Source organism: Suillus subalutaceus (genome assembly GCF_016647625.1).
Source record: "Suillus subalutaceus strain FC151 chromosome Unknown DFJ58scaffold_20, whole genome shotgun sequence".
NCBI classification, from domain to species: Eukaryota; Fungi; Basidiomycota; class Agaricomycetes; order Boletales; family Suillaceae; genus Suillus; species Suillus subalutaceus.
In genome coordinates this window covers 310,099-325,795 of record NW_024540269.1, presented here as the reverse complement: position 1 = coordinate 325,795, position 15,697 = coordinate 310,099, and the positions used below count along the sequence as shown (strand labels likewise).

General features: G+C 48.8%; 4 protein-coding genes across 4 annotated transcripts; 3 read left to right on the top strand and 1 right to left on the bottom strand.

Moving 5' to 3' along the window:
- Window positions 1-3,531: 3,531 nt before the first annotated feature.
- DFJ58DRAFT_655555 (uncharacterized protein) lies at window positions 3,532-6,480 on the top strand (the record flags this gene model as incomplete). The annotated part of the gene is made up of 14 exons (XM_041381857.1): window positions 3,532-3,699; window positions 3,753-3,909; window positions 3,959-4,194; window positions 4,248-4,490; window positions 4,541-4,593; window positions 4,645-4,891; window positions 4,940-5,011; window positions 5,066-5,182; window positions 5,235-5,260; window positions 5,313-5,835; window positions 5,886-6,013; window positions 6,065-6,244; window positions 6,303-6,380; window positions 6,444-6,480. The coding sequence occupies 14 exons, from the start codon at window positions 3,532-3,534 to the stop codon at window positions 6,478-6,480; spliced, it is 2,265 nt and encodes a 754-aa protein (XP_041247334.1).
- Window positions 6,481-7,916: 1,436 nt separating this feature from the next.
- Window positions 7,917-9,746, top strand: DFJ58DRAFT_771998 (uncharacterized protein). Its single transcript, XM_041389191.1, has 2 exons — window positions 7,917-8,290; window positions 8,347-9,746. Exons 1-2 carry the CDS (start codon window positions 7,940-7,942, stop codon window positions 9,640-9,642), a joined length of 1,647 nt encoding a protein of 548 aa, XP_041247333.1. The 5' UTR covers window positions 7,917-7,939; the 3' UTR covers window positions 9,643-9,746.
- Window positions 9,747-10,273: 527 nt separating this feature from the next.
- Window positions 10,274-11,624, top strand: DFJ58DRAFT_866269 (uncharacterized protein; the record flags this gene model as incomplete). Its single annotated transcript, XM_041394182.1, has 3 exons — window positions 10,274-10,994; window positions 11,246-11,413; window positions 11,469-11,624. Exons 1-3 carry the CDS (start codon window positions 10,329-10,331, stop codon window positions 11,622-11,624), a joined length of 990 nt encoding a protein of 329 aa, XP_041247332.1. The 5' UTR covers window positions 10,274-10,328.
- Window positions 11,625-13,538: 1,914 nt separating this feature from the next.
- DFJ58DRAFT_186979 (uncharacterized protein) lies at window positions 13,539-15,568 on the bottom strand. The gene is made up of 3 exons (XM_041379107.1): window positions 15,216-15,568; window positions 15,064-15,163; window positions 13,539-15,008 (listed from the first exon to the last, which is right to left on the bottom strand). The coding sequence occupies exons 1-3, from the start codon at window positions 15,407-15,409 to the stop codon at window positions 13,569-13,571; spliced, it is 1,734 nt and encodes a 577-aa protein (XP_041247331.1). The 5' UTR covers window positions 15,410-15,568; the 3' UTR covers window positions 13,539-13,568.
- Between the last annotated feature and the right edge of the window lie 129 nt (window positions 15,569-15,697).

The window sequence follows — 15,697 nt, the reverse complement described above, 5'->3', positions numbered from 1 at the left end:
TCGATAGGCTGCGTCTTGAAATTATTCATTAACGCCCAGCTTCAAGGCTTCCTGTAAAGCATCCTGGCACCCCACTATGACCATTCAATATCCAACTGCAGGCCGTTCTTTCAACAGAACCCTGTTTTTTAGGTTCATTCCTTTCCGTAGCTTGTACGTTCGAATCATAATCTAGTCCTTGGTAGCCAGTTGAACGTTGATAACTAGACCTGACTTACATAGAGTTTCGTGTTTCATGTTCTTATGCGCTTAGATATGGGAGTCGTCGAACTCCCACCCGCCGTTGTTGGAAGGCGCTTACGTGCGTCAAGTCGTTTTTGCAGCCGAGTCCTGCGCGACCATTTCATGATTCGCGAATTAGAGGTCGAACTTCGTCCCTGAGGAATGGAAGTTCTGGAGAACGTCGAGTGCATGTTCAGTCTACCGTGACCCAATTCGCATGTATGCTGATGAGGTCCGTTAACAGGATAAGCTTAATCGCCATTTGGATGTCTGCTGATGAGGACCGTCTGCACGTGGTCCAGGTTGTCGGTCAAGTACTTCTGCATCTGTAGAAAATACTGTCATGAAGCATGGTCACGCGTGAGTCGAGTTGCCAGTGTAATGGTCGCAGCCGCCGTGCAGCCGGGTAAGTTGTCGACTATACCTAGGAGAGCCTAGGAGATACCCAGACGACGATATTGATTTTGTCATAGTTTGGACCAGAGCGCTAGTAAATTGCAAATATACGAGCCGCCGTTCAGACGTTCATATGCAAAACGTGATCAAGCGCTAGCGCTCAGCTAAGCATCCAATATAGTATTTGTTTGGTCAAACCCCCGACCACTGCTTGATAGAGATTTATTCCGACCTGTCACGTACCCTTGGTAGTTGGTACTACGTACTAGTAGACTGGTCTGTTAGACCCGGTTTCGTTGGACTCGTTGGAGGACGAAACCCATCTCTGATATCTGAGACCCAGTGCCTCTCCTTAGGGCAACTCCTCAAGAGGTACAGCAACACCCTCGCAAGCCACCCCACGGACTCATCCATTCTCGTTGGCCCAGGGTAGCCTCTGCCGGTCCATGACTAGAGGCCGAGAGCCCCCAGCATGTTATACAGGCTTCTCCGTCATAGGCATCCTCTCCCTCAACTCCGTCAGAGGTACAACAGTACCCTCCTCAGCCACCCCCACGGACTCATCCGTTATCATCGGGAGGGTAGGCCCCGCCTGTCTTAGAGGCCTCGCTGAGAGTCCCCAGCACGTTATGGTGACCAAGCTTCTCCCACCGTCGTCAGCCCGTCACTATCGTCCCATCATGTGTGTCGTTATGTTATTTAATCATTTCATGGTCATGTTTGATGAGATACCCATAGATTCAAATTTTCCAATCATCTGATGCATGAAAAACATATCAGAGTCTGGCAGTGTGATTATCTATATTCCCGCGCAAGATTCTTAGTGTTCTAGAGGATCTTCTGAACGGGACAAAAGCGGGCTATGCAGCTGCTGTATCAGTGGCAAGCTGATGGGTATAAATGTTCTCGCTCACCGTGACTAAAGTGACCAAGTAAATCCGATGCAGGAAAGCTATCCCAAGTGTTAAAACCAATCTCTGCGCGAACCTCACTGGATCCGTAAATATCTGGAGGTAGGAAACCACCAGGGTCTGAGCGGGAATGACGGGAATCGTGCTGGTACAAGGCATCATGGGGGTAGGGAAACGCACGGGTACGGGTAACACCGCGGTTCTATGCTGACGGGTTTGGAGGGTACGGGTACGGAGTAGGATAGTCGTACCCTTGAGCATACCGTGGCCATTCACCGCGGGTTGACGGTGTTTGGGCGGGTATAATATACCAAATCGGGAACCAGGCGCGCGACAGCCATTGAACACCGTGTTTGATTCTCTGTTTTTCCTTCCTCTGAGAGCTTGAGGATCACAAGTGAATGCTATACTGATTTCTGTCATGTCTTTTGTACCCCCGTGAATCATTCTAGCACGAAGAGTTTATTGATAAATACGAGAAATCTGCCGAGATTACTGATGACATTGAAGCAGACACAGTCCGTATGCAACATTTAATTTTGCACTGACACTGACAACTATACAGAACGAGGATGACTTTGGTGACTACTCACTTGGTTCCATGTCTCGTACTGCTAGTAGCGAGTTGGATGAGTTTCTTCGATTACCAACTGTGAAAACCAAGGACCCACTCGCATGGTGGCAAAACAACTGCCGTGCTTATCCAATGCTGCATCGGATGGCACTCGACTATCTCTCTGTCCCAGGTATGTCTCCTTCGAATCCTCTTTCAATCAATCAATACTTATTATCTTGCTCAGCAACATCAACTGCGGTTGAACGTGTCTTCTCGCAGGGCCGGCAGCTCCTTCATTTTACTCGCAACCGACTCGCACCATCAACAATTCGTGCCTTTCTCTGCCTCGGAGCGTGGGGCAGAAGTGATCTTCTGGTGATGGAGGACCTTTTAGCCGCTGTCAGGACTCAAAAACGGAAGCGAAATGAAGTCGAAGCAGAGGAGAATGACAAGGAAAAGTAGTACTATTTTATTTCATTGTTGTTAATACTTAATACACTCTTCTTGGTAATGTACCCGCGGTGTTCAGAGACACCGCGGTGTTTTCCATAAACCGCGACATTGACGGGTCGGTGTGTACCCGTACCCTTCACGGGTACGGTGTTGGCGGGTGCGGGTGCGGTGTCAACTTTCCGACCCTCGGTGTTACCCGTGCGGTACCCTACATGGGGGTGGAGAAAGCTGCGGTCAAAAATTGGAGTTACTTCGCACTGATTCAGGACCTTGCAAGTCGGACGGACATGGGAACGGTGGTGCAGAGGATCGCGAGAATTACCACTTATACGAGTAGTAGTATATATATGCTACCTTGCATGTATTCTTACGAGTTTGTTTGTGGTCAATCGTCAGAGGCTCGGACTAGTGGGCGATCGACAAGAGTTCGAATGACGTTTGAACGTTGAACGTTCGCTCGACACTGACTCAACGTTCATCCTGCCAAGGTGTCGGTTCACGTTCAACGTTCATGAACCGGGTTAGTGACTCTTCGGCGTATCTCTTGCGTTAATCCTGGAACCGAGAATCCGGACTCCGGGATGGGCCGTTATCTCCGCGCGTCAATCGTAAATGCACGTTCGTTCACGCGCGCTAGTCGTGCCCTGCGTAGCTGAAGCCCTCGTGCATACGAATTTCAAGTAAGATACCCCATTGGCTCATCTCTCTCGAGAAACAAGGTTCTTTCCATTTCATCTTTCAGACAATCCCACATTCGTCCTATATCATAGTGGCAGATAGTGGCACGCACTTCAGCACGCGTGCCATTAAAAAGGGAGAATAAGAAGATGAATCAAATCTTTTGGGACGATCATCAATGGCTACGGTCTCTCGTGTTTTCCTGTTGATCGGTAGCGCCCTTGTAGTCTATCTTGAACGAAGGTCAGTGATTGGCACGTATTCTATACATCGAGCTGCAGCTAATGATGTGCCAGATATGTCAGCGAAGCGATCATGTACTGGACCGGATCTTCCACCATCGCCGCCTTCATCTTACTGGGTTGCTCGTTGACAGTATTTGTCCTTGCCCTCGGCAGCGCCCTTCGTCCCCAGCTGAAGTTCATATGGCATTGTTTTATCCGCCCTCTTCACGCAAGTGATCAGCGAACAAGATTGGACAATGTCCGTAAAATTGTTTTAATACATATGTTACAGATCACCCATCACATCAACAGTTTTACAAAGGCCAGGCGGATGTTTATGATGCAACCCGAAGTGGTCTTCTACGAGGCCGGAACACCATGCTCAACCTTTCAGCTAGTCATATCCGGACTATGCGCGCCAAAAACCCTAAGCAGAAATTGATATGGGTTGATATAGGCGGAGGAACAGGTACGCCCCTACTTGCTGGCTTGATTATTCTCACCTGAACGCCAGTCAGGCCACAATATCGAGCATATGGATAGGCACTTTCCGGTGTCCTCCTTCGATGCTATTTATCTCATCGATCTTTGTGAACCCCTCCTCCAGGTTGCCAGGGAGCGATTTGCCAAGCGGGGATGGACAAACATTACAGTACTGTGTCAAGATGCAACCGAGTTTGCTCTTCCAGAATGGGCGCGGAGCGACCCGAAAGGGAGCGTAAGCTTCGTAACGCTCAGCTATTCCCTCTCAATGGTAAGTTTGAGATCATCGGTTTCTGGAAGAACAGACTAACAATCTAAATTTAGATACCTAACTTCTATGCTCTTTTAGATCGTATCGACTACGTTCTTTCCCCAGAGAACGGTCTTTTGTCTGTCGTCGATTTTTACACTTCTGGAAAGCAGCCGTCTTTACACGAGAAGGCCATCGGAGGCACGAGCAAGGAATGCGGTTGGCTTAGTAGGTGGTTCTGGCAGATCTGGTTTGACTTCGACCATGTTTCATTGTCACCCCATCGTCGAGACTATCTGGAATACAAGTTTGGCACGGTACGTTTACCAAATAGTTCTAGCATTAATGACATTAACTATGTATGCAGGTCAAGACTTACAACGGTAGAAATCGCTTCGTTATCCCATTCATCGTCCGCATGTCAGTATTATCGAACTCTTATCTGCGATTGTCCTCACTAATTTTTCATAGTCCCTACTACATCTGGCTTGGTCGCTCACGTTCGTGTGATGTATCTCGTTTCTGCCATGCCTTTGAAGTCGAAGGGGGCAACATGCTTGGCAATTGTTCGCCGGCATCTTTTACGACTATCAAGGATTCAGAAACCATTCCACCAATTGAGATTGGGGAACCTGTTCTGAAGACGCAGGCTTCTCACGCAGATGCACTTATTACTGTGAAACCGCCTTTGAGCTCCTTCCACTATCATCTGGGAAAGGTGAGTCAACACATTATGAAATTCACGATAAAACTGACCATGGACTAGCCTTGGAGGCTTCCGTACTATGAGCAGGCTATACACCAAGCATTCAGAACGTTCATATATTCTTTCACATGGGTCTGTTGTTTTCTCTTGATATTGCCCGCCCCCGGACACTGAACAGTATGTTAGGAGGATCCTGATGTGGATATGAAGTATCTCAATCTTGGTCCCGAAGACTCGATGCTGGTAATCACATCAGCAGGTGACAATGCTTTGCATTACGCCATAGCAGCGCAACCCAAGAGAGTATGTGAATCGATGGAATATCGTCATCTGTGTGCTAACACCTATCTTGAAGATTCATTGCGTGGATATGAATCCTTGGTATGACCAACTACCTTCCATCATGCGGCTCGACTGACTTTTTGCCACACAGTCAAGGTCATTTGCTAGAGTTGAAACTCGCAGCCGTGCAAGCCCTTGAGTATAAAGACTTCTTTTCCTTGTTCGGTGATGGGCATCATCCCAAGTTCCGTGCGCTCCTCGACTCCAAGATCGCTCCCTTTCTCTCTTCTATCGCCTATCAATTTTGGCACATCAACGACGATGCTTTCTTCAAAGCCTTCTACTTGAAAGGATACAGCGGTTGGGCTCTGCGCCTCGCCAGAGTCATCTTTTCAATCGCTGGAGTATCGAAAGATGTGGAAGCTTTGTGCAATGCGGGCAGTATAGCTCAGCAGGAGCAGATCTGGCGCGAGAAGCTGAAACCTGTCCTCTTGAACCCTGTCGTCATTGCCTTGCTCAAGAGCCCGATATTCTGCTGGAACGCACTGGGAGTGCCCCTCAACCAGCGCCGCATGGTCCTGGATGAAGGATCCATGTATGAGTTCGTAAGAGACACCCTAAACCCTTTACCATCGACGTATTCCTTCAAGGATGGCGCCTACTTCTACCCATTGGTAAGTTGAAGATTTTTGAGTTTTTTCTTGCGCTTACAGGACACTATCAGACGCTTCTCGGGCACTACACACCATCCTCCTGCCCAGAGTATCTGACGCGCTCCGGATTTCAGGCTCTCAAAGCTAATAACGGCAAAGCTACCGATGCGTTTAGACTGCACACCGATTCGATATATAAGTAAGCACTGTTAGTACTATGAAGCGTAACCAGTCTGATAAAACTCTTCAGCGTCCTACTAGGATTGACTTCTTGGTCTCTCACTCGAGCCGTTATTATGGATCACCTCGACTGGTTTTCACCGGGATCCAAGGACGTCGATGACGAGGTTGACCAGTTTTATCGCGTGCTCTCACCAGGTGGCTTTGTTCTCTGGCGCTCTGCAGCTAGGAAGCCATGGTACTGCGACGTGTGCGTTTTTTTTGAGAATGTCCTGTGTCCTGTGAAGGCTGACGTAGTGTTGCGCCAGATTTGAGCGCAAAGGTTTTACCGTCACTGCTTTGGGAGTCAGGAAGGGGCCGGAGGTTCCACTAGACCGTGTCAACATGTACGTTTTTGATTTCGGATTTCACTGCGAAGGATTGCTGATCATGCGTGCATGTTTGTACAGGTACGCGTCATTCTGGCAGGCGGTGAAGACGACCTAGTGCTGTGGATTGTTGTAGAAATGTATCCTTGTAACTTCTCGTCACGATACCAGTACGATATATCCCAATGTTCTTTTCCTACTTTATTGATGATATTCATGATCTTGTAACGAGCGATCGTTGTTTGACGTCAGCTTGTAATCCTCCAACCATCAATCATTGCAAGTCCTACCGTTTCCAGTTTCTGCTAATCCAGCTTTAAGAATCGTCAGCTGTGCGTCAACATTTCCTGCACTCCATCAGACCGCTAGCGCTGCTCGAATTCCCCTGGGTTTGGAGAATATTTGGAGTATCTTTACATGCATGTTTGTCTTGCGAAGACTTTATTCGAGTAAGTACTGCTGATCGCGACGAGCCACTAGAACTCACGATCCCGTGTCGCCAGGCTCTTTTTTTGAGAGCGCGTGGCATTATTTAATCAGCAGTCACTACGTCGCAGATGCATACTGCGATCTTGTCCTACAGGTCTTCGATCCCACGTTGGAGGTTCCCATTGCCAGCCCTCGATTGAGGATAGACTCTACAAGGGGCCACAGTAAGGCTTTCCGGCTGTCTCATTGGCTGTCTTTCCGTCAACTCAACTGGATGCTAGTCTGTGCTGACATGGTATAATGGCATGGGTGTGCCTCACAGTACCTGTGGGTGTCACTTTAGTACGTATCCTTAGTATCATGGCGACACATACTCCTCCGCTACTCCCGGCAATTGGAGTGATGCAATGCCTTCCGAAAACTTCGGCTCCAAAAAGCTCCCGAAAAGAAGGTCCCCGTGCAGCATAACGTAGAACGTAATGACAAGACCTCAAAAACCTCATGAGCTGCAAATTTACGTCTGACTTAGTACCCAAGCAGTAGGAACAGCGGCAGTAAAAACCTCTTGTCCACGAACAGGACAAGTACTTTCTGGTGCTCGCCAACGCCAACGTTGAAGTTGGACGAACTTTAAAAACATAGAGATGTCTCCTTTGTTTTTTGCTTGGAAATAAATTGTTCTTATGTCTCCTAATCTTGCGTGTTGCCTTCCTTAGCCTATTAGAAAGTGATCAAATTTACGGGTGTGCCCTAAATCAAGTTCCGTCTTATGCTATTCATGCACACTAAGTAGAATAAGGCTAAATAAGCACTCGTCATTTGCCTGATGAGTGACTGAGTGAAAGCAAAAAGTGGCGGGAGGGTCACGTGTAGGTCGGGCGTGGTGGGCAGTAGTAGACGCGCGATGACAAGGTCCTTAACCTTATACGACAGAAAATACCTTACCGAGCGGTGCTGGAGGTCTTGACCTCCGAGTGCTGTACTAGTGAGGTAACGTACGTACATTGTTTTCGGGAGCTTTGGGGAGCCGAAGTCCTCCGGAAGGGTAACAGGGCCGGATCTACGACTCCTCTGACTGAATAAATATTGAGGTCCGAGCCTTTACCTACCAGTATCTTTTCATCCTGTGGATTGCACACATCCTGAAGATGGTCTCAAGCGAAGCGCCCTTTCAAAATCACTGCATCACCACAGTCTTAGCGCCAGCGGAGCCCCTGTCGACTGTCAACAGCTCCGAGTCGATGTCTCGCGCTCTTTTTGTGTCCGAAATTTTCTCCAACATCATAAGCTACATCAGTGCAGACGAAGTATACGTTCACACAAAGAATCCTCCTGCATTTTCCAGGAATACCCTGTATGCCCTTGCACTAACATGTCGCACGTTCTCAGAGCAAGCATTGGATGCTCTCTGGGAATCGATTGAAAGCATTATTCCACTCATGAAATGCGGTGGGGTCATCATATCACCCAACACAACGCTGGGATCAGATGACCACGTCGTTAGTGCTCGTTTTGCTTCAGGGAATAAATGCATAGTTACTTACGGATGCCATAGATTCCAACAGAGTCTCAGCTGGCCATCATTTGTCGCTACGCAAATCGCGTCCGATTTTTGAAAATGTCTTTTCACGATTGGCCACACCCTGTCCAATCCTTTTTACAAACCCTAGCCTACTCCTCGAAGGTCCTAATGCCAAACCTACGAGATTTACGTGTCACGTGTGACTTAGTCCACCTGCTCCGCCCCTTACTCGGCCCACGTCTGCAGCGTCTTTCCATTAACGTATCTACCGCAGTCAGCTACAGACGGGACTTGTACTTCTGGCAGAGGATTTCGTTGCACATGATCTTACGGTCATTGCCTACAACTTGTCCATCCCTTGAAAGCTTCGACTTCAATCTCGACTTCTCCTCTCGACCTGACCCATGGGACGCGCCTTTAGCTCTGCCAGTCTCATATGCAATCAAAAACTTGCAGAAACTGCGCACAGTCAACGTACCGGCCATAACCAAGGATGCCCTGACCTACCTGGGTGGACTCTCATCATTTACCAGTATCAAGACGCATTTGCCCACATGTAGTGATCTAGAACATGTCTTCGGCTCATCCCGCGGCCACATTCTCTTCGAGAATCTTGAAAGTGTTGACTGGAAGATCGCAGGATGGCGAGACGTCGAAATGTTCACGTGTCTATGGCCTCGTAATATCATTGCGATGTCACTTCGATCTGAGGTCCAGTTCGATCCAGGCCTACTGCAGGTGCTTTTTGACTCGCTTCATACGCGCGAGGCTTTCAGGAACCTGCAGTGCATACGTTTATTCGAACTCTCCCCCTCTCTATCCACCGGTCTCTTTCAATTCGTTGAGATCGTTATTACGATTGACACCATACGGCCGCTCTTCTACCTCAGCGCCTTACGGGTTGTGGAATTTGATACGGGGTCCTCTATCAGCTTGAACGAAGATGACCTGAAGGAAATGGCAGAAGCCTGGCCTTGTCTTGAAGTTTTGCTCCTCAATGAGACATATGGGTGTCATGATCCCAAGCCACCAGGGGTTACATTGGCTGGGGTCGTCAGATTCGTCGAGCTGTGTCCTCGCTTGACGAAACTTAGTATCAATTTTACCCTCAATGACGTGGGAAAAGACTTTGACTTTGGCAACTTACATATCCTTGGGTCTCGTGCCTCAAATACTTTAGAATATCTCACATTGAGATCCCGTGCTGAGGAACACGTATTGACTTCTCATTACTCGAGGTTGAACATGCTTGTAAAAAAGCTTTTCCCTCGGGCGAAATGCCGTTGTCAATTCATCTCTGTTGACTGGTTTGAATCTTTATATGCCTAGCAGATCTCGCAGCATACTACGGTACTCAGATCATCGTAAACATAATTCAAAGGACTTACTTTGGTGACAGTGATTGGAACTTCATTGTCTAATTTATCTCATCTCACCCGCCATGACACCATGATGCAAAGCTGCAAGCAAAGTGTGAGTCCTTGAGTGATGGAATTGTTCCCTCCTTGTACGTGAGAGTTGTCGTGCCTTGTGATGTGTCGGTGGTGCCGACGATACAATAGCCACCATGTCCGCCAGTGACTAGTGACTAGTGACTTCAAGTTAGCAAGCCGTTATCTAGTATTCCAAGTTTTGCTTTAACAGAAGTCATCATGACCCCCCAAAAAAACATTGAAGGCTCCCATGTCAAGGGGGTTGGCAGCAGAAATACGAAGATTATTGCGATGCTTTATAATATATTGTCTTAAATAACCTTCTCATCTGTTCACCGGTTCACTGATGATGCGCACCCCCTTCAAGTTGGACGCAACGCGCTAGGACAGAATACTGGTGGATGTTTCCCACTCATTCAGTATGTAGTACTCGTGATTCCGGCACACTCAGATACTCCGATACTCCGATCGCCCATATATGCTACTCATTTCCCTTGCTTGCACCTGTGGATTTTCCACGTCGCGCATCGAATTAAAACACCCCTGGTACGACCGAAACGCCCGCTCCTGATAGCTTTAGCAATGCTTTTCACTGTCAACCGCACAATGCCTCGCGCTCTCCTTGCTTCTGAAAATTTCTTAAACATCATGAGCCACCTCAATGTCGACAAACGCTGGCAAGCGAGACATGTTACATCTTCGGGACCAACCTTGTTTGCCCTTGAATTACCGTGTCGTGCATTATCGGAGCAAGCATTTGATGCTCTCTGGGATGCTCTCATAGGCGTTGAACCCCTCGTGCATTTTCCCGGCACCGGGATAATCCCAGCACATGATGTGCTGGAATTATTCCGACACGGGGAAAAGGGCTGCAAGAAGAATGTTACCCCATCGTCAGTCCTTTTATTCTTGCACCCATATTTCACATTTCATGAACTTGGGCCGCGGCTTGAGCCCGAGCCAGGCCGAAGCCAGCTGTCGTTCGTGGCTTTGGCCCGGCCTGAAGATCATGCAGGCCAGAGCCACGCAAAGCCAGGCCAAAGCCGTGGCTTTCAGGCCAAACCCCGGAACATCACTAGCCGAGCCAGTGCATCCTTTGTGATAGCGGCCATCACAAAGGATGTCCTGGCTTATCTGGGTAGACTCTCGTCATTTACCAGTATCAAGACGCGTCTACCCACAGGCAGTGATCTTGAAAATATTCTTGACTCATCCCACGGCCCGATTCTCTTTGAGATCTTTGACAGCGTTGATTGGGAAATCGAAGAATAACAAGACGTCGAAGTCTTCACACGTCTATGGCTTTATATACTCACCTTGGTGTCACTTCAATCTCAGGTTAAGTTTGATCCAAGCCTACTGCAGATACTTTGACTCCCTCCATATGTGCAAGGCTTTCAGGAACCTGCAGTGCATACACTTATCCGAATCCTCCAACCATCAATACTTCAGTTCTTAACCAGTACAGTCATCACCATTGACACCATCATGGCATGTAGCCACCCTTCTACCTCAACCACGTTCGGGTTGTGGACATCGATACAATATTTTGTCTCAGCATTGGCGAGGACGACCTGGAGGAAATCGGAGAAGTATGGCCCTGTCTTGAAGCGTTGCTCCTGAACCAGACCTATCAGAACATGTCTTGGCGCGGCACCCATGCCACTGTGTGTTTTACTGTCCGAGATCGTCAGATTCGTCGAGCGGTGCCCTTGCTTGAAGGAACTTTGCATTGGTATTACGATCAGTTCCGTGGATGATGACTATGACATGGAAAAGGCAAGCCTACGTGCCCTCGAGCTCCGTGACTCAGATATTAGGTTGGAATCCCTCGTGATGAAATACCCTTGTGATGAGGAAGATATGGGAGAGATATGAGTCAAGATTTGATATACTTTTTATAAAGCTTTCCCTCAGCTGAAACCCGACTCCCTCTCCTCTAGTCTGATACGTTGATTTTAGAATCATACATTCAATGTAGATTTACCTAGGTGTCATGCGATTGTTTTCGATTGCTATTTCCCTTCGTACTTAAGTGATTGGTGCTAGATTTTTGCCATGACGCGTAAACTTGCAGGCAAAGCGCGGGTCATCTGTTGTCAGTATTTCCGCAATAACCTTCCCCTCAGCAATATATACTAGCTTCTGCGATACGAACCAAAAAAAATACCAAGAATTAAAATGGAACTGAACATCCACATGAAATCTACAGTCTCTAGATAGCTCTAGATACGACTCTGCCTATGCCTTTCAGACTCCCGCTCTGACATTCTCGACGAGCATATCAATCACGCGTCCTCAGGTCCCAGCTTTTCACTAGCTCCTGGAAGACATTCGAGCCAACCGCGTATTGGCGCAGGTGGAATACCAATTTATCCAGACAGATGGACTGCAAGAAAAGGGGGACCAGATGGACGACCCTTTCGCAGGGGAATTTCACAGGACCACAACAACTGACGGTGATGGGGACCTTTCTGTGTGCATACCCGATTCTAGCCTCCCCCAGATGACCCTATCGAAGTAAGACAGGTAGGCCAGGGCTGGTACTCCGTATAAGGTCTGCTTGTCTGTTATCGTAGAACAACCGATCGGTCACCAAGGTCATGCCACTGCCACGATAACCGACGTGCAGCACTATGCAAAATGCTTCCGCAGCTATCACGCTGTGCGATACACCACTTCTTCCCTAGCAGGCAGATCAAAGATAGGAAGAAGATCTAGAGTTTGCCTCCTACCCACCTTCGTCTCTGATCAAACTTTCCATACGGGTACGGTGCAGGCTGCTCGTTGCTGCGCATCGACCCTCGCCGAGGTCTCGGTAGATACTAGACGACGAACAGACTCTTGGAGGGAAAACTTTTTCCCCCCTAAGCTATACTCTGCATTCTCCTTTTTGTGCAATTGCGCTGCCCCGGGCCTGTTCCTAGACTACAGTGATCGCTGCGACGTCACGCACTCTAAACCTTGAGCTTGAAGCTTGATAGGATCCCTTCGTCACAGAGTGTGTCACACGTCAATGAAAGTCGTAGCAAACACCAATTGCAAATGCAAAGGGGCACTGCAGGACTTGACTTGGTGAAACCTGTCGATCAGATCTGCGGGGAGTCGGGATTTGGTCGGGATCGTCCAAATACTGACACAAGTGAAATTGGGATGCCGATCAACACGTGGCACCATGTGTGCAGCTTGACTTGATGATCCGACTTGTACGTTTCAAACTTTCAAAGTATTCCGAGCCTCGCATTCGCATACAAAATCCACTGCACATGAAATAGGTGGTGATAGTAGATACTGTGTATGTAGATAGTTAATGTAAGTATACGCCGTACGAGTGCTAGAGATGGACCTGCAGAGTAAGATTACAAAAGAGATGCCAGCCTGCATAATAGTACAGACTCCCGGCTTTTAGGAAACGTACGAAAACTGCCATGCTCTGCGCGATGGGCGAACAACCAAGGAAGAAGAGAGATGCAGTATTATAAGCCAGACGCCAAGGGAAAAAATGAGAACTGGCAAACGAACGAATCTGAGAAGCGATGGGCGTCGACCTGGGATATGTTGTAGGCCAGTAGAAGGAGAAACACACAGAAGAGCAGAAGTAAAGCAGAGCGGAGAAGAGAAGGATGGGATATATCACAATAGTCGACCAATATGTATAATTTTTACTTTTGCGTCTGTGTCGAGATGGCGAGACCTAGAAAGCACCGAGGGGGGACCGAGAGCCAGTAGGGATGGGATGATGAGGCCTATAAGTTACATCTAGTCTACGTTGGAAAAATCATCATCCTTTCAGACTATTGCGTTTTGAACGAGCTCCAGTCTTTAGTGTTGGGCGACGATAGGGACAGCTTCGGTTGAGCCGACGGGATAGCCCATCTGCACTTGCGCATGCAGGGCCTGCTGCTGCTGGCGCAAGTACTGCTGCTGTGCGGAGGAGTAAAGCATCTGCTGCTGATACTGTTGAGCATATGACGGTGTCGAGTGTCCGTTTACTGGCGTCGAGTGTCCACTCGTCGCTGGTGTTGAATGCCTTGAGCTTGCACTGCTACTACGTCCATGAGCATGCTGTAAACATTCATGTTGTCCACTGGCCAGAAGAGCTAGGCCAATTGCACCGTGGTCACCCGAGTGCTGGTAGTGATATCGCAAACCGTTCATGTTCTTGTACCGGCGCTGACAATCACTGACACCACAAGCAAAAGGCCGGAGCCTGCGTTCTGCTTCCCGTTCGACTTCGCGCATCTCGCCCTCGGTGATCCCCTGATCTTCCTGCCCGGCGGCCTCGCGGGCGGACCGCTTGCTAGCCAGTAGTGCTTGTACTTGCTCGAGGTCCTTGGGCGGCGCAAAGTTACAGCTGCCGTGGGTCATGTGATATTTGAGCCCATTGGCTTGCTTGTAACTCTTGTTGCAATTAGGCTTAGGACAGCGGAAGGGCTTCGATAATAGCAATGACGATGCAGGGCGAGAGAGCGTGGTACTGGCACGCTGATTGGCTTGCTGTGACGGAAAAGCTTTGGAAGCAGGGGAATCTAACGGCTGAGGCATGGCCGCGGAGGGCACGGGATGGCGCGAGGCGCTTGCTGGAGACGGAACACGAGAGGCTGAAGGAGTGTTGGCAGGAGTATTGCTCGTGGAGAATACTACGGCAGGAGGAAGGCAGCCGTAGGGACTACCCGGTTCACTGACAGGTGTGACAGGTGCGTGAAGATCGTCGCTGGCAGGTGGGGAAGGAACAGTGCCAGGCATTGAGGATGAGTAGTCGGAGTAGCCCGCGTAACCATTAAACGCATCGGGGGCATTTGCCACATTTGGGAGACCGTTTCGAGATGGTGGGAATGCTGAGCCGTGGACGGAGCGGGAAGGGAGTACGGTTGTCGTATCAAATGCCGACACGGGAATATGCGGAGAGGCGGGTTTCGATTGACCAAAGTGGTTAAACGAATGACTAGGATGTGACGACAGTGGGGTGGTGAGGGGGGTGTCAGGGGGTGTTGGTGCGTTTGACGAAGACGTGCTGCCCTGATCGACATCAAGTTCCATGTCATCCGGGTCGAAACCACCTTGGTGGTAAGAAGGGTACTGATGATGGTCTGAGAAGTAAGACGGCGGAGTTGCGTTACGAATAGACTGAGGTAAAGAAGGGACAACTGGGAACTGGGGCTGACTGAACGGGTCAAGCACGACAACGTGTATCTCCTCGAAATGCTGTAGTAGAGCGTGGAGGTCATCTAGCTGTAGACCACAGCATGTGTAGTTGCGACACTGGAATAATGGAACCATGAGAGTTTGGCACAAAGTAAGAAAGTCACGGACTCACCAATTCATCGTCCCTGTCGAAGGCACCAAGAGCATTCAGAATTGAACCACGGTCGCTGTCAATAGATGACGACAACTTGGCACACTTGAATTCGTTAGGACTACATAGAGTATATCAGCACAATGACACGTGTAAGTGAAGCATGAACTGACTCCAGTGGTCCTAGAAGTTGACCAGGTGAACAACCAGGGTAAAAGCGGCTTCCAAATGAACCAGCACGCCATGATATTGGGGAGCCTAGAAAGTAAGGCATTGCACTGTTGTTACCAGTGGATGAACCGGATGCCATGTGGAAATCAGGATGATTAGGAGACTGGAACGCGATAGGTTGGGAGGTAGCGACCATAGCTAGGGAAGCTGGAGTAAGATAGAAGATGGGATTAAGTATAGTCTACTGTAGACGGCTACAGTAAGAGATGATGAAGTGTTGTATTCGAATTGATGGTGGAGGAAGAGAGGGTGCTATATATCGGACGGACTATCTCTAGCCTTAAGCCTATTTAGCTCGAATCCGTTATGTAGTAACCTGCCATGGATGCTCAATTACATAAAATATCGAGAATCTCGGCATTTCGGCATAATACACTGCCACCCGGCCCTTTTACCACTACCGGCGCCTATTGCCGCCGACTCA

Excerpts from the sequence above, each read along its gene's own strand:
- DFJ58DRAFT_186979 (XM_041379107.1), bottom strand. The coding sequence starts at position 15,409 with ATGGTCGCTACCTCCCAACCTATCGCGTTCCAGTCTCCTAATCATCCT. Across the intron at positions 15,164-15,215 it reads CAACTTCTAGGACCACTGGA|TCCTAACGAATTCAAGTGTG; the intron begins GTCAGTTCATGC and ends TACTCTATGTAG. Across the intron at positions 15,009-15,063 it reads TCGACAGGGACGATGAATTG|TGTCGCAACTACACATGCTG; the intron begins GTGAGTCCGTGA and ends CCATTATTCCAG.
- DFJ58DRAFT_771998 (XM_041389191.1), top strand. The coding sequence starts at position 7,940 with ATGGTCTCAAGCGAAGCGCCCTTTCAAAATCACTGCATCACCACAGTC. Across the intron at positions 8,291-8,346 it reads TGGGATCAGATGACCACGTC|ATTCCAACAGAGTCTCAGCT; the intron begins GTTAGTGCTCGT and ends CGGATGCCATAG.